The sequence below is a fragment of the Hyperolius riggenbachi genome, chromosome 9 (genome assembly GCF_040937935.1).
Source record: "Hyperolius riggenbachi isolate aHypRig1 chromosome 9, aHypRig1.pri, whole genome shotgun sequence".
NCBI lineage: Eukaryota > Metazoa > Chordata > Amphibia > Anura > Hyperoliidae > Hyperolius > Hyperolius riggenbachi.
Window position 1 is genome coordinate 227,289,373 of NC_090654.1, and position 18,212 is coordinate 227,307,584.

Consider the following 18,212-nt stretch of genomic DNA (forward strand, 5'->3'; position numbering starts at 1 on the left):
GTTTTGTGGTGTATTTTTACGCATACCCATGCTGAGTGGGAGAAAGATCTCTGTAAATGGACAATTGTGTGTAAAAAAAAAATTAACAAATTGTCATTTACAGAGATATTTCTCCCACCCAGCATGGGTATGTGTAAAAATACATCCCAAAACACATTATACTACTTCTCTTGAGTACGGCAATACCACATGTGTGGCACTTTTTTGCAGCCTAACTGCGCTAAGGGGTCCAAAGTCCAATGAGCACCTTTAGGCTTTACAGGGGTGCTTACAATTTAGCACCCTCCAAAATGTCAGGACAGTAAACACACCCCACAAATGACCCCATTTTGGAAAGTAGACCCTTCAAGGTATTCAGAGAGGGGCATGGTGAGTCCGTGGCAGATTTCATTTTTTTTTTTTGTCGCAAGTTAGAAGAAATGGAAACTTTTTTTTTTTTTTTTTCTCACAAAGTGTCATTTTCCGCTTACTTGTGACAAAAAATAATATCTTCTATGAACTCACTATGCCTCTCAGTGAATACTTTGGGATGTCTTCTTTCCAAAATGGGGTCATTTGGGGGGTATTTATACTATCCTGGAATTCTAGCCCCTCATGAAACATGACAGGGGGTCAGAAAAGTCATAGATGCTTGAAAATGAGAAAATTCACTTTTTGCACCATAGTTTGTAAAAGCTATAACTTTTACCCAAACCAATAAATATACACTGAATGGGTTTTTTTTAATCAAAAACATGTTTGTCCACAGTTTCGCGCTGCATGTATACAGAAATTTTACTTTATTTGAAAAATGTCAGCACAGAAAGTTAAAAAAAATCATTTTTTTGCCAAAATTCATGTCTTTTTTGATGAATATAATAAAAAGTAAAAATCGCAGGAGCAATCAAATAGCACCAAAAGAAAGCTTTATTAGTGACAAGAAAATGAGCCAAAATTCATTTAGGTGGTAGGTTGTATGAGCGAGCAATAAACCGTGAAAGCTGCAGTGGTCTGAATGGAAAAAAAGTGGCCGGTCCTTAAGGGGTAGAAAGCACTAGGTCCTCAAGTGGTTAATTATGACTAGTGGTCCCCATTTACTGCCACGATCAATATGTGACTTTCAGCTACCTTTGGGGCTGATTATAACTTCTTGTTTGCTAGTGTGAACTAGTGTATAATAATGTATGAGCTTGTTTCAAGATTTATTTATTTTTTGTGTGTGACTTGCACACTCTTGTCATTTTGGCTTTCGTGCTCTAACAGTATAAACAACCTCTAGTCTTTCCTTTTGGCTTGTCCTTGCAATATAGCGGTATAAGTATTTTTATATCCTACATATTCAGATGAAATGGGATTGCCTGTGAAATATGGCATAACTGAAGTATGTGTTAACTTTTTATTAAACTGCTGTTATGTTTATAATGGAAAGCCTAAGATATCAGGATATTGTATTTTTTTTTTCTTGAAATGTATTATGACTATCATTGATATACAAGCCTTTACTTTTTTTTTTCTGGTTTCATTAATTTCACATCTAGGTTACTTTTTGCAGCATTGCCAGTTGTTCGTTTTTTTTTTTGTTGACCTGACATATCTGTCTTGCTGCAGCAGCACACACCAGCGAGGAGACAATAACATTTCGGCGTGAACGCAGCACATTTAGGCGCCAGGCCGTACGGCGCAGGCACAATGCAGGGAGTAACCCCACTCCTCCTGCTTCACTCATCGGATCACCCCTCAGGTACGGTATTCCAAGTTCCACCGTACTGCATGTTGCAGGCTTCTAACCTTCCTCTGAGCTGTCTTCACAACCTCTCACTAGGGATGGCCAATGGCGTGCAAAGAACTGAGTTTGTTCATTTTATAGTCATTTAATGCAGTTAATTAATCTGTTTTCAGGCTACATCATTTTGCTTAAAATGACCATAAAATTTGCATCAACTGAAAATGATTTGCATACCGTTTGTCAATCCCATCTTCTTACCCGTTTGTCTTAACAAGTTCCAACCCTTTTCCTCTCTGTTGGCCGCATGACACGTTAAGCATGGGACTTGCATGGCTCTATTGCAAAGCAGCCAATAATGTTCTATAGCTGTAATGAATTAAAAGCGTAGATGCCCCTAATTATATTTAGTCATGTATAGATTATGTCCAATTAAAAATATCTAGAACCCTTGTCTTTATACCAAACCGTTATGGAAGATGTTAGATATTTTTTGTTTCTTTTGAATGAACAGTTGTCAGTTTATACTGTGCATATAGACATTTTCTGGTGTCGGCCCTTTCCGTTTTGATGTTAAATTATTCAAAGGGCAGCAGGGGTTATAAATAGAACTTACATATCTGTGATATTTCATGGGCTTCTGCGGTTAGCAAAGGAAAATGAGCTGCGGACTAAGTACAGTGAAGAATTGGAAGGTGGGTACGTGCTTCCCTGAATGCAGATTTATAAAAATAGATTCTTCTTTGACCTCAAGAGGATGGATGTGGAAGGGGGATTAGTAAAATATAAAATACAATACTTGAAATCGCTGCTCCCATTTCTACTAAAAGATTTTAGATTTTTTTTAATCACAAATGTGACCTGGTTTCCTTAGGCTACCTGAAATCTGTAGTTTTCAACATCTGCATTGTTAGGTGGCATCACTTTTAATACTGGTCAGCTAGCCATACATCAGACGATGATGGGCAGATTTGACCAATCGACAAATCTCTCTCTAATCGAATCTGATAAGAAAGAGATCTGTCGGCTGCCCATACACAGCAGGTTTATTCCCGATCAATGGTTTGCTGAAATCCATAAGAAATGAGCCTAGTGACATCACACATGCCCACGTGTATGGCGGCAACCACATGGTCGTGTGTATGAATGGAGGATGGAGTTCGAAGCCAGGGGAGACACTGTCAGGTGAAGAATTGTGGGAGATGGGGGACTAATTTGACATTAGAGGGGACAGCGACAGGGGTTCCATCACGTTCGTCACTCATCCCGATGTTGCTAGCCATTAGTGCCGTGGCCAAGTCAACTACGACTGTTTAACATTTTGCAGCATGTCTGATTGACCTGCTCAGCCCAAAATTGGTTGCATTGTCAATCAAGCATGCACTTGAAGGAACAGATTTTCATCCAATTAGATAATTATCGAATCAGATGGTCAAACGGCTGCAAAGTCGATTGATGTATGGCCACCGTTAGAATGTAGTAAGAATTGATAAGACAATGAAATAGTTATGTCACAATGATGAATATCATTGCAACATAACATGATGCAATGATATTTGTATGGTATGTTTACATCAGGTGCAGGTGCAGTGGGATGCCGTTCATTTACTGAACAATGGGCCTCATTTAATTCACCTTTTCTCCTTAGTATTTTCCTAGGAGCTATTTTTTCATCTTCTGTTCTGAAACCTTCTTTCAGCACATTTGAAAAAGTACCAAAAAGTCAGTGAAAAATAGTCGAAAGGGTCTTCTTGCTTGCTGGTGTTTTGTTAGCAAGGAGTGAAAATATCACCTTGCGTTTTGATCTAATCACAAATGTGAAAGGACTCTTAACTCAAGAACTTTTTGAAAATCTCCCTGTAACCTGTTACTTTTTCCCTCAAAAATGTTACTTTTAACTTATAGTAAACAGTGTAGTAGTTTATAGTACTAAATAAGACAAACTGTATATACTGTATATATAACAATGTCAAAAGCCCCAAATAAGAGTCAAATAAGTAAAAATTAAATAAAAAACACCTCATCTTCCAACAAGCTACTAGCTGAACTCTCTGGATATACGCAATCTGCTCAGTTATATGCTGTGACTGGGTGGGTGGGGTTGTGCAGGCTCACATGGGATTATAATAATGCATAGTGGTTGGGGGGGTAAGCAGCACTGCAAACAATTGCATGAAATTTGGTTTGTGCAGTGTGTATGTATGTATGTATGTACGTACGTACATACGTACGTACATACATACATACATACATACATACATACATACATACATACATTTTGATGTGGAGACTGGGGTACTCTATTGCTGCATGCATTGCATTAGCCTGTAGCTAATACATTTACCAGCCACATCAATCCAACATGCAGACAGACTGTTTGGGACTTTTTGGTCCTCATCAGTGCATGGTATGGATTGGTATGGCTCTACAGGATAGAGCTTCATTTGGAATGTAATCAGGTTAGTGAGGCAAGTTTAAGATACTTGACTTGTGTACATTGGTATGCAATTTTTAATTAAAAGGGAAAGATGGTGTGCACACTTGTTTACTATACAGCAGTGTCCAGATCAGGGGCCCACATTGTAACGTGAGTACACATTAAATTGGGTGGTTTACTTCAGGTTAGCACTACCCAAGTTTTTGGTTAGCACTACCCAAGTTTTTGATGAATACACCGGTGTATTTAAGTGTGTTTTTCCTGACCCATTTGGTGGGACGGTGCGCTTGATGCGAGGTTAAGGTCGCATAACGTGCCCCTAATGCAATGCATTGAAAGACTATAGCTTGGAGGTTATAGTACATTCTTTAGCCCTGCGTTTGGTGGGCCATTTTCGTTGCACAGTGATGGAACGAAAACGGTGCATGCGTTACTTTTTTTTTTTTTTTTAAACCTTTCTGAGCATGTGCAACACACAACGCAGCAAATGTATTGCTAAACGCACACCATGCAGCACTTTCTAAATATTGCTACACGTTACACACAATGCAACGTGTGTACTGTGAATGTCGCACAGACTTTGTATTGCTGTGCATTAGTCTGCGTTAGAAAATTTTATAACGTGCGACTTTAACGTCGCACTGTGAAAGAGGCCTTAAGGTACACAAGGGCAGAAAGTGTGGAACCTTCATAAGAACAGGGGTGGGAAATGCAAATTCTGTGCTATTGCAGGATTATGCAATTTTTATATGCAAATTTTTGTTGCTTGGAATTGGACCAAATGCCGCTAAGGTGAAATGCAACTGGACCAATTTACATCTGCATTAATTTGCATAATCCTGCATCAACTCTGAATTATTTGAAACTCCGTTACCATCCCTAATAATGAAATGCCTAGAGATTTCCTATTTGGTTCTGACCCAAATATATTCCAGAGATCGTTTTTAAATTTGACATAAAGTACCTAAATCGTCCGTCCATCTTGTTAACTGCTGTGTCCAGCTTGTAAGATGGAAATGGGATGTTTAAAGTACACTTGAACTGAGAAGGAATATGCAGGCTGCCAAATTTGTTTCATTTTAAACCATACCAGTTGCCTGGCTGTCCTGGTGATCTATTTGGCTGCAGTAGTGTTCTGATCACCCTTGTGAAACAATCATGCAGCTAATCTCGTCAGACTTCGTCAGATCACCTGATCTACATGCCTGTTCAGGTTTTATGGGTAAAAGTATTAAAGGCAGAGGATCAGATGAACTGCCAGGTAACTGGTATGGTTAATAGGTAAATAAATATGGCAGCCTCCATATCCAATTTACTTCAAATGTGTTTTAAAACTGCCATCTATACAATTTTGCTAATGGTTCATAGATAAGAGGAAATTTGTGTAGTTGAGGGGCTTTTTTTGTTTGGATTTTTTTTTTTTTTTAAATGATTCTTTAACGTCTTGCCAATAACTGTTTTTCTTGTAGCCTTCAAGATGGTCATCAAGGCCAGCAGTCATCAACCCAGGTCAAAGTCCCATCCCGCCCCCCTTCCCAGCCTGCTGTGCTCAGTGCTAGTGCCTCCTTGCTGGTGAGAAATGGGAGTGTCCACTTAGAGGCATCACATGACAATGCATCTGCCGTAGGCAATTGCAGTTTGCACGATGAACTTGGTATGCAGGCCTTATGTAACCTTGGTGACATGGAAGTTTTAATGCAACACATTTTGGGTAATAATGCAGTTCACTTATATTTTTCATTCCAGACCCCTGTGTGAATGTGGAGATAACTGATAACATTTTAACTCACCATTTTTTTCTTAATTTTAGTTTACCTCTCTTTCCTGACAGCTCACTGGTGCTAACGTCACAACGTTTTCATTACCGCTAACATACTTTTATTGTTTACCCATATGTGACTGAAGCTCAACCTTTCAAGTTGAATCTTTTCCATTCTTGTCAAATTTAATATCTTATTGATGTGTATAATTTTTGCAAACTTTGTATCCAGTTTTTTAGTTCTTTTTAGGCCAAGCTGCTCAGAATTCTGGATCATATTGTCTCAGTATCGTGGTAGTTTTTTTCCCCCTTCCCCTTTTTAAATGTTCTTTTTTATAAATATGTGCTTTTGTATATTTGTTTAATATAAAGTATGCTTGTTTGAATAGCCGTATGTGTATTTATATGTACAAGTTTTAGACTTATTTTTGTACAACATGCATGCATGTTGGCAGCTTTTATTACATTGTGTCGCTTACTATGTTGGTGCCATATAAAAGAAAATCTAAGATGGTTTATTTTACGTTTAGTTTGACCTATTTCTAACAAATATTTAAACATTACATTTAAAATGCCCATTAACATGTTTCATAAACTATGAAAATCAGATGCATCTTTCATGGCAGTTTCCATGACAAGTAGGTAAGGCCCGTACATGCAAGATGTATGTTGCCCGATAGGGATGCGATTCGCTCGGGTGAAATTCAGCTTGGCTTAATTCCATATGTCTCATGTTATACATGCTAGCACTATATATAATATCCCTTTATCTTTGGTTTGGATTTCAGAGTTTTCTTTAGAAAGCAAATTTTTTATATACTCTGGCGTAAGGTGTGTTGTCTAGTAAGGGTACCAGTTACTAGGCTTCTTCACAAGATACTTTTATGTCCAAGAAGCACTTGGGCCTCGTTCACATCAGGGCCTTTTCTGTGCGCTTTTCACAGTGCATTTCCCTGTGCGTTTAGCAAGGTATTGATTTTCCCATGTAATTGAATGGGCCTTGTTCACATTTATGCACTGTGCTGAGCTGCGTTAAACGTAGTGTTGCATGCATTTCTATACGTTGAGCTGTAAAGGGCACATCAATGCAAGTGAATAGGTGCGCTTTTTTTAGCACACAGAAGCGCATTCGGTTTTTTTTTTTTTTTTTTTTTTTTTTTTTTACTCCAGTTGGAGAAAAATACATTTCAAATGCGCGGCTGTGGAGTCGAGGAGTAGGAGTAATTTTGGGTATCTGGAGTCTGTGGTTTCAGTAAACTGAGTGGTGGGATGATTTTTGTATATACTCCACAACCCTGTTCAAATGAAAACAAAACTTTGAAAACTGCTACTGCTACAGTAAGCAAAATCTGCTGAAAAAAAAGTGTTTAAGTGCATGTAAACACATGGGTCCACTTAAAAAAAAAAAAAAAAAAAAGCCACACTGAAACACGCATTAAAGGGACTCCGAACACCTCTTGGGTATGCTTTTAAGCATTTAAGCATACCCACGAACGATTGTGTCAGCACACTTACCAGCCACTTGTTTTATCCAAACTCCCCCTGGTATTGCCGCTATGAAATGCATGGGGCCAGACAACTTCCAACAAAGTTGTGCTGTGACCCCTCTGGTGGAGCCTCTTGCAATGGCCATGCATGTCACTTCCTCTTCCTGCTTCATTCAGTGATGCACTTATCTAACAGAGAAGACGGGTGACCCAGGAAAGTTATAACAAAGCCAAGATAGCAGCCACGATTTTAAAATTGAAATCGAACTAAAACTATTTGGTGTAGAACGGCGATTCAGGTATCAAATGAAAAAAGAGAGCACAAGCTACAGAAAGGTACTGGTCGTAGTTTCTTTAGAATGCACTCAAATGCATGCATTTTTATCATGCGCTTTTACACATTTCTTAACGCACCCAATGTGAACGAGGCCTACTATGGGACGTGTATGAGACCGCTTCCCATTTTCATACTCCCTTCCTGCTCTGATATTATTAGTGCTTAATTGTTACTACTGTGATAGTCTGTGTTTGTATTAACTAGTGGTCCATAGTGCAGAACAGCTAATGATATAGACACATAACTGAGCTGTACCTCTTAATAAAATAACAGCTGTGTGTATTCTTAGTCATTTGAGCATTTGTTGTCTTTTAGAGATGTTTTCCATTTCCCCCTGTGATCTGTAGTAAATAGTGTATTTGTTTCATGAATGTTTACCACTGGACTGACAGCAGTATTTCTAATCTTGGTGGATGTTGATAGGATAGTATGCATTGGTTTGTTATTTTAAAATTCTACTCCTAGAATTTTCCTTCGTAAGTAAGTCACCTCAACCAGCATATACACAGCCAGGCAAGACTGCCAAGTGCCCATAACCCACCTTCTATTCTGATGATGTTTTTTAATCATTTATTGCCTAGATTTCCAAGTTTGTTTTTTAACCCCCTTAAGGTTCCTGACACTTGAGCTGTTTCACTTTTGATACAGCAGGGCCATTTTAATACTTATCTAAGGGATATAGATTGTTGTTTTTTTTTTCAGGACAATCTAGGCTTTCTCTAAGTATTTATTTTATAGCCATTTTACAGGGAAAAATTAGGCATAAATGCAGAAAATACACTTTTTTCATTTTGTACCCTTTTAGTTCTACAGTTATAAAACACATACATATATATCAGTTAAAATGCCACATATGCCTTATTTCATTACTAGTTGGGCATGTGGCGGAACATTATCGCCAGCCGTGCACGCTTGTAATGATTGGATGCGGTTGCTAGGGTTGACCGTTCAGGGGCACCTTTGTACACAGCATTGCATCTGTGGAGCATTGGGGAGACACACTGTTGCCCTAGCAATCGCAAATGATCACTACAGGCAGCAGTGATTGAAGGTATATTAAAGCGGACCCAAACCAAACATTTTTTTAATTCAAAATATTTAGTTGCACCACTCTGACACATACAAAGATAAATAAACACTCCTTCAAGCCTATAAGCATTTCAGTGCATGTTTTTCACCTTTCTCTTTCCATAACTAGGGTTATACAGGTGGCAGCCATTAGCAATTCCTCCTTTGCTGGACACCACCTACTCCACCAGTTTGCCGGATTCTGTCCCGGCAATATGAAAGGAGGGCAGGGGTTCCTCCAATAAATGTAAAATATTTTATATTTGTCATCATGCAGCTGAAAAAAGGCTGCTATTTATTATTATAATTTAGAAAATAGATTTTATTTCTGAAATCTTGTATTTTTAATTTGGGTCCACTTTAACAGGATTAGGTATTACAGGAGTTAATAGACTAGGGGTTATATCTTAAATGGAAAAAAAAAACTATTTTATTACGACTTTGTCACTAACTTTTTAAAAGACATTTGTAAAACTTTTTCCCCCATAACTTAACAAAAAAATTTTTATGGCTATTTGCTATAGCAGCAATCATTCATTTTTAAACAGTAGCGCACACATGCACACTTGGTGACTTTCAAACTTAGATTTAGAATCTACATGTAGGAACTTACCAGAGCTCTTTAGAATGTAGACTCTACGCCCAAGAATGTGAAAGAACTGTTCCCAACACCTGACTGGGAAGTAGATAAAAACTTTGGGCATAATCGTAAAGTGTACCAGAGCTGTATAAAGGAATAAAATCTATACTTACACTCTGATTCCTCCAGCAGCATAAAGACATGTGAGTCCCTCGACGTCGTTCTGTGGTCTCCTGTTCAGCAGCAATCAGCCTTGATAATAGGTTTAGACGCGTCCAGTCTGGACCTCCCGCGCATGCGCAGTAGACCCAGACTAACGTGACCGAGCCTATTACCGGGGCTGAATGGGAGACTGCGGGAGGATGGATAAATATCGATTTTATTCTTTTATGCAGCTCTGGTTTACTTTAAGCCCCACATGCTTCGAACGTATGTGGTGCAGTTTCAGCTTATCTTAGGGAATATAAACTACTCTGGTTTACTCCTGGTTGAAGCCTTTAGTTTGGTTTTGCGAGTAAATTTTGAATTCTTGTGTGGACTTCTTATGAATTGTGTTCACATTAAATGGAAATCTATTCTTGGAATATATTTTTCACATTGATTACATCCTGTTATAGATGTCTAATGTAGTTGTTTATGCCTTTGTAGTGGTGTGGTCTTTGGTCTTGTATGTACATGCGGCCCTTTAGATATGCAGGCTGGATAAATCCCAGAAGCGATAATCGCGATCGTGAAAAATCGCCCCAAGTGGGAATGGGGATTTTTTTTTTTTTTTTTAATCGCCAAAAATCGCAAGAGCAAAAGCGCTAGCGTTTTGTAAGTGTGAGTGGATCTAAATTGCATGATTTTTGTTCTGCAATCAATGTGGTTGTTGCTGGCTTTTAAAATAATTTCCTTCTGGATGCATTGTGGGAAATACTTATTTGACCTCCTCCTGCTAGATGTGAGTTTGCCCCCTGACAAAGAAATTACGGTTTTCATTTTTATGGTAGTTTTATTTTAATGGAGAGACAGAATATCAACGAAAATCCAGAAAAAAAAAAACACATCAGTGATTCTAGTTTGTAACATTTTAGAAATCTGATTAATGCGTCACGCATGTGTTTTTCCCCAATTACGGGAAAAAAAGAGAAATCTGAAATAATTGCTTGGGTTTATATTTAAAATCTACCCTTTAAAATCTACCATTTAAAGAGAGACTGAACGGAGTTAGATAGCATTCGATTAGTGTAAAGCACCTTACATAGTGCTAAATGGCTGCTATCCCGCGGCAAAACGAGGGGTTTATACCCCCTAAACCCCCTCTAATAGGTCCGGGGAGCGCTTCCTGCTTGAGGCAGAGCTAATGACTAGCTCTGCCCCTCAGCGCGTCATTGAGATCCTGATCCTCAGTCAAAGTGTGGCCCGTGTCTCTCTCCCATTTCCACAGGAAATTTACTTTTCCCTGTATTCTCCAGGATGGCTCTATACATACCAGAAATTGCATGAGGTAGTTTTGCCTGTAAGACAAGTTTTTTTTTCCCATGGGGTCATATCAAGTTAGTGCTCTTGTATTCCCCCAACTCCGTACCCAATGTGCGATTTGTTGTAGTCTCCAGTGACCAAAATGAAATTTCCCATATTCCTGCCTTAAACCTTCTATATTCTTTATTCTGGTGCCTGAAAGAAAGTGTCCCACAGACATTCATTTTGTACTCTTCCAAGAGCCGAAAAAGCCCTTTTCAAGGCCCGGTATTAAAACCAGGGTACCCTTCCAAGGGTGTTAATGGAGATAGTCCCAGAGCCCACCCTAGTTTGTGCTCTAATGCTGGGAATACACCATCCAATTTTCTGTTAGATTCTTCTGTTATGCTGGGGATACACGGTACGTTTCTGTACCGTGTATCGACCAGCTGATCCGCCCAGCTGATAATATTCAGCTGGCCCGATCATGCCGCTCGACCCGCGCCCGCTCGATTCCCGCCGGCGGACAATGGCAGGAAATCAAGCGGTGATAAGGAAGCGCCGGCGGGGATGAGCGGCAATCGATCGTATGCCCGGCATTAGATTTTTCTGTTAGATTCTCTGTTAGAATGCATAATTAGATTTTCTGTAGAGAATGGTCATTATCTCTGGTGCATTGTCTTCTGTTTATCTCCTGCTGAGTAGAACAATGTCTAATTGCTCGGCAGATAGATGGTAAGAGATATATTTCCAACATGTTGGAAATGTATCTATCTGGCAGGTAAATATGATGCTGGGCATACACGGCTCGACGCAGGCTTATCAATCGAGCCGCTGATGGCTCGATTGATAATATCTGACGTGTCCGATGACCGCGGGGATCGATTCCGCGCTCGATACCCGCAGGCGGACAATAGCGGCGAATCGAGCGGAAGATGAGAAGCGCCGGAGGGGACGAGCGGGAATCGATCCGGGCGCACGTACGGACTAGCGGAGGCGCGGCGGGAGTCAATCCGGCGACTAATCGGCCGCCGGATCAACCCGTGTATGCCCAGCGTGACAGAAAATTGTATGGTGTAATCCCAGCATAATGCAGGGTTTGCACCATACAATTTTCTGTTATGCTGGGCATACACCGGTCGATCCGGCGGCCGTTAAGCCGCTGGATCGACCCCCGCCGCGTCCCCGCTCGTGCGTGCGGATCGATTCCCGATCATCCCCGCCGGCGCTCCTCATCGAGCGGGGATCGAGCGGGAAATCTATCCGGCAGATCATCGGACTTGTCTGATATTTTCAGTCGTGCCATCAGGCTCGATTGATAAGCCTGCCAAGTTGCCATGTATGCACAGCATTAGATTTACCTGCCAGATAGATAAAGTTCAACATGTTGGAAATGTATCTATCTTACAATCTATCTGCCGAGCAATTAGGCATTGTTCTACTCAGCAGGAGATAAACAGAAGACAATGCACCAGAGATAATGACCATTCTCTACAGAAAATAATCTAATTATGCATGCTACAGGCCCATACAGTCGTCGGATTTTTCCGAACGACGGGTCGTTTGAACGTCCCGTCGTTCAGTTGTCCGCTCGCCAAATCAGGCGTGTGTACAGACTGTTGTTCGCGTGATAAGACTGAGTCTTATCACGCGAACCACAATCTGTACACACGCCTGATTTGGTGTGCAGACGACTGAACGACAGGGCGCTCAAACGAGTCGACCCGTCGTTCGGAAAAATCCGACGTCTGTATGGGCCTTAACATAAAATCTAACAGAAAAATCTAACAAAAGAATCTAACAGAAAATTATATGGTGTAATGTAAACCCAGCATAAGCGATCCCACTGATACAGGGTATGTTTTATCCATGTAGGAGTTCCACTTGATAAACCCCTTTCTGTTTTTCACCCACGCAGCTCCCGCTAAATCTCCACCCAGTGTTTTTTCTACCTTAACCCCACCCCTTTTGTTCCCCATTATAGTGCCAATCCAGTACTCTGTTCAAAGCCATTGCTTTATAATATATCTTAGGATCCGGGAGCCCTAATCCTCCTGCTTTGGTCTTACCATAATATTATAGGACAACCTGGGTCTTTTCTTACGCCATATGAATCTAATAAACATAGTTATATTTTTCAAAAAAAGGTCTAGGTAGAGAGACAGACAGGGGCCATTGACATTGGAAAAAATCTCGGTAGTACATTCATTTTAATTATGCTTATACGTCCTAGCCAGGTGTAACTTTGTTTGGTCCATTTCTCAAGGTCTTTCCTTATATCAAGTAACAGAAGGAAGTTCCTAAGGTATGTTTCTGCCAGGTCAGGTGATAAGTCTATGCCAAGATATCTCAGGGACTGCTCTCTGAAGGTAAAGGGGAAGGAACCCTTTAGTGTTTCAATGTCCGTTTCCTCAAGGCCTATCCCAATGTAATCCGACTTGCCAAGATTTATTTTGAAATCTGCAAAATCTCCAAATCTACGTAACTTTTCTAGTACATTAGGTAAGGAGGTGAGCAGGTCTGTGACGTATAGCAACACATTGTATGCAAATGCATAAAGTTTACACTCATGACCCCCAATCATTCCCTTAATGCCTTGATTCATCCTTCGCAGAAGAGGTTCAAGGGTCAGAATGAATAGGAGGGGGTGACAGAGGGCATGCCATAGGTTCATCACCACTGTCATAGGGCAATAGCTCTAGGTTGACACTGGCTTCTGAAAGGACTACCAAGAGAGATGGTTGAGGCGTAGACTGTAGTGCTGAAGAAAAATAATTCCATGTGATTATGCCTTGAATTAAGTTAGTCTGGTGTATACAGGACTCAAAGCATTATGTAATTTTGAACGTGTATTTAAAGAGTGTTATTTTGTTTGTTTGGTTTTTTTTTTTAATTCCGCTCCCATAAAAATTGTGTAATTGTGTAAAAGCGCTAAAAATAATCCACAGTAAATCAAAATTAGACCTGTGTACTTAAGTTGTGTTTAAGTTGTTTCACAGAGCTTTCTGTTTGTTTCTCCGCTTTTAACATTCTCAGGTAAATTTACGCCTTCTCTCTATGAAACTGGTGGTTGTGACATGTCATTAGTGAACTTTGAGCCTGCTGCAAGGAGAACATCCAATAACCTCTGGTTGGTATTTTTATATTGTCATTTATTTTTGCGATTATTTGCCTTCAGGGAAATGCATGAATAGTTTAAATTAACCACTTAACGACCGCCTAACGCCGATAGGCGGAGACAGGTCATAAGTGGAATTTACATGGAAACGGCCGCTCGTTCGAGCAGCCTTTCCATGTCAGTTCACGGAGGGTGTCTCCGTGAACAGCCTGCGAGCCTCCGATTTGCGGCTCGCAGGCGAAATGTAAACACGTGGGGAAGAAATCCCCTGTGTTTACATCCTACGGCGCTGCTGGAAAGGGAGGGAAAGAGAGGGAGGCTGGGAATCGTTGCGGAGGGGGGCTTTGATGAGCCCCCCCCCCCGCTAAACGCAGGTAGCCGACGGCCGATCAGACCCCCTAATCACCCTGCCTGCAACAGGATCTGTGCTGTGGGCTGAAGAGCCCACCCAGCACAGATCTGCCAGAATTGGCCTGGTCCTTAAGTGGCTGTTGTGGTACCCACAAGCATTACATTGCAAAGATCTGTGACTTCAGTACTGAAAATGAGCTCCTTCCTCCTAATTTGCCAGCTCACCAGAAACCACCAAAAGAGTGTGAACATGAGTTAGTAGGCTAGTAAAGAAAAAAAAAACAGTATAATCAATTTTGTTTTGCCAGCGCTAATTCATTTACCTCTCTAACACCCTTACCGTATCTACAACAAGCCCATCCAAAAAATAATTGTTGGCATTTTATCTCAACCACATAGGCGTCCCAGAGCTTGCTTGTGTGCTGCAGTCTCTAGATTTTGCAGGAATACAGTTTCCTTGTAACCATTAGATTCTGCAGAGCTTGTTTTTACCGTGTAAACCTTAGATTTTGCAGAGCCCATTTTTCTGGTGTGCATTACATTAAGAGCTTATGGTGACTGAATGGTGTAATGGTTAAGGGCTCTGCCTCTGACACAGGAGACCAGGGTTGGAATCTCGGCGCTGCCTATTCAGGAAGCCAGCACATATTCTGCAAGTCTCCCTAACACTGCTACTGCCTATAGAGCGTGACCTAGTGGCTGCAAATATTTCTATATTTTTTCTTTTTATATGCTTGTAAATAGTGATGGAAGCAAAATGGAAAAAATGCGCTTTTATATCCAAATAAAATATTGTCGCCATACATTGTGATAGGGACATAATTTAAACGGTGAAATAACCGTGATGAATGGGCAAATACAATACGTGGGTTTTAATTATGGAGGCATGTATTATTTTTAAACTATAATGGCCGAAAACTGAGAAATAATTTTTTTCATTTATTTTCTTGTTCTTACTGTTAAAATGCATTTACAGTAAGGTTGCTCTTAACAAGATATAGATCAGTTCATTGTGATAAGTAGTGATAAAGTTATAGGCTAATGAATGGGAGGTGAACATTGCTCGGATGCATAAAGTGAAAACGACTGAGGGCTTAAAGCTGGCCATACACTAGGCCGATTCCCACCAGATCGACAGCAGATTCGATCACTGGGATCGAATCTGCTGTCACATCGTTCCCGCAACACGTCGAATTTCGATCCATTTGTCCGATCCCATCGATCGCTCCGTGCGGAAAATTACCGTCGATCGCCCGCAGGTAGGGAGCGCGCCGCTAGCGGCGTTCGAGCACCCAACGACCGCAATAGAGCCCGCATCCATTACCTGCTCCGCCGGCACGACTGCCCCTGGTCACGGCTGCTCCGTCTCCGCGCTGGTCTGGTCTCCGGGTCCGGCATGCTTCACTTCTTCTAGCCCGGCAGGAAGTTTAAACAGTAGAGGGCGCTCTACTGTTTAAACTTCCTGCCGGGCAGGAAGAAGTAAAGCATGCCGGACCTGGAGACCAGAGTGGAGACCGGGGGCAGTCGCGCCGGCTGAGCAGGTAATGTATGCGGCGGGGGGAGGGGGGTGTGGAGCGGCGGCAGCAACACCACCACCACCACCACAACAGATTGTGAACGGTTTCAGGCTGAAATCGGTTCACAATCTGTTTGCAGTAAAGGTAGCCACACGATCCCTCTCTGATCAGATTCGATCAGAGAGGGATCTATCTGTTGGTCGAATCTGATGGCAAATCGACCAGTGTATGGCTACCTTAAGTGTTTAAGGTCTAGGGCAGAGATTCCACATCACCAACACAGATTGGGAAACCTTAAGAATGACATGAATGTCCATTTCCTGAAAAATATGCTGGTTAGATTGTTAACCTCATATGACTAAAATTCTCCTATGTGCATTATTCTAGCTGGCTTATTTCTGCCAATCAGAATGCCAACCTACTATAGAAAGCCTTTATAATTCTATATTGTCCATACTGTTTATGTGAAAATTACATCATCAGTAGTCCAATGTAATCATGTGTTCTATTTTTCTTTACAGTGACACAGATTCCCATGTATCAAGTTCTACCTCAGTTAGATTCTACCCACATGATCTAGTAAGATTTTAATTCACATTTCTTCATAACCTGTAATTACTGCTGATTCTAATACATCTTCAAGACAGATTTACAACTTCGCACCTCAAGGAGCTTTAAACCGTTCATGTTTTTTTTTTTAACACACTTGGAAGTAGTTGCAAAGCTGTATTTAAGTGGAGCTACAATTATCTATTATGTAACACAACACCCTACAATGATTTCCCTCCTTATTCACATAAGTGTAAAAAGAAAATGTCAGGGTTATTGTTCATTAGGAAGGCTAATGGGGGGAGTAGATATTTGACTTATTTTGCATGTATGATACAACATAAAGTTTATGCTTAGTTTTGGTAAATCACTATATGTACAATTATATAATTCCAATTTAGACATCAATTCAAGGTCGTCTGTCGGTATTATTTTCTAATAATGTATATCACTACATTTAGGCAATTAAATAGTTTTTAGGCTGGTATATTGTACTGTATAAGACTCTTTCCCGTTAGAAATAAGGTACTCTATCGGGCTATGTTATACAATGGATTCTTTTTTTCACAGTAACCATAGTAACCAGTCATGCCAGCTTTATCTAGAAATACGATTGAAATATGTCAATGATTTATAAAATTAAAAAATACTAAACCATAAAAGTTAATTTATCCCTTCATTCAAATCCAATGTAAACTCAGGCAAATTCCTTTCAATCTTTAGAAGGGATTTTTTTTTTAAATTACCTGAACAATGCATTGTACTTCTATTTAGAATTACAGTTTGGCTTGGTCTAGGGAAAAGTTTTTTTTTTTTTTTTATAAAGGGCTTTCAAAGAAATGCAGACTATTAGGCAGTAAACACTTGTCTAAACTGACTTAAAGTGAACCTCCGGACTAAAAATCTACTCAGCAGAACTGAAAAGGCTTTGCGTTTCTTTGACAGTTTCACAGCATCAGGACTTTGTTTTTCCTCACCAAAGCATAATTTTTAGCTGCATTTTTAACTAAGCTCCACCCATCAAAGAAAAAAGCCCGGGCTTTTATTCCCTGATCCTGTGCAGAGCATGATGGGATTTCTTATATTATTCATGTTGCCTAGCAACTGAGAGAGGTGCTCAGGACACAGGACAGTTGGAACTGTGTCTCATGCTCCCTGTCACCTCCTTTCAACCAAAAAGATGGCTGCCATCATGAAATCAAACATTTGCCTGTTCTTTTAAAACAGGGTGGATAAGAGATTATATTACCGATCTATTTTAATTAACATAACTAATGTAACTTAATGACAGTATGTTTAGGCTGGAGTTCCTCTTTAAACGGGAAACTCGTAATCAATGGGCTAGTTCACTCTTGAATGCGCAGAAAAAAAAATGACATCCTGCAGCATAATTCCGCACATTGTGTGCATTTTTACTATCAATTACCTTAGCTGCTGTGAAGAAATGTGCACTTTTTTGCATTCAAGCACACATGGTGTGCAGAAAAACGAATGCAGAAAACACAAGACAAGTGTATCCCAGGCCAACAGTTTGGCTTTAGTTATGACATATGTGTGGAGCCAGCTGAGATTCCTGTGGCACCCTGTCCATTGGCACTAGGAAGTTGTTGCTGCAATGAGTATTGCAGTCAGAGATCCCTGTGTTGGTTTTGCATGTCAGTGTGGGCACCATATGATGAGGCTCACTGCTGGGGGGAGGGGGGGATGTAAGGAGGCAGCAGGCTGTCACAGGTGTTTAGCTGGCCATCTGTGATCTGCTGTAATGATGGGTTATAAGACCTGAGGGTAAAGTACATGTTTTGCAAGTGACTAGTGTGAGTTCTTAGTTTGTCGATAGTATTGAATGGGATTGTAACGGTCGTGG

General features: G+C 40.5%; 1 protein-coding gene across 10 annotated transcripts in view; it reads left to right on the forward strand.

The window, feature by feature from the left end:
* PCNX1 (pecanex 1) overlaps positions 1–18,212 on the forward strand; it is a 236,810-nt gene that overhangs the window by 137,968 nt on the left and 80,630 nt on the right. For 4 of the 10 annotated variants that reach the window (XM_068254088.1, XM_068254084.1, XM_068254086.1 and 1 more), the window contains 4 exons: positions 1,588–1,720; positions 5,609–5,850; positions 13,850–13,943; positions 16,321–16,378. In XM_068254088.1, coding sequence (XP_068110189.1) covers positions 1,588–1,720; positions 5,609–5,850; positions 13,850–13,943; positions 16,321–16,378 — 527 coding nt within the window. The remainder of the gene's footprint in view (positions 1–1,587; positions 1,721–5,608; positions 5,851–13,849; positions 13,944–16,320; positions 16,379–18,212) is intronic. The other 6 variants (XM_068254087.1, XM_068254091.1, XM_068254085.1 and 3 more) reach the window with 3 other exon arrangements.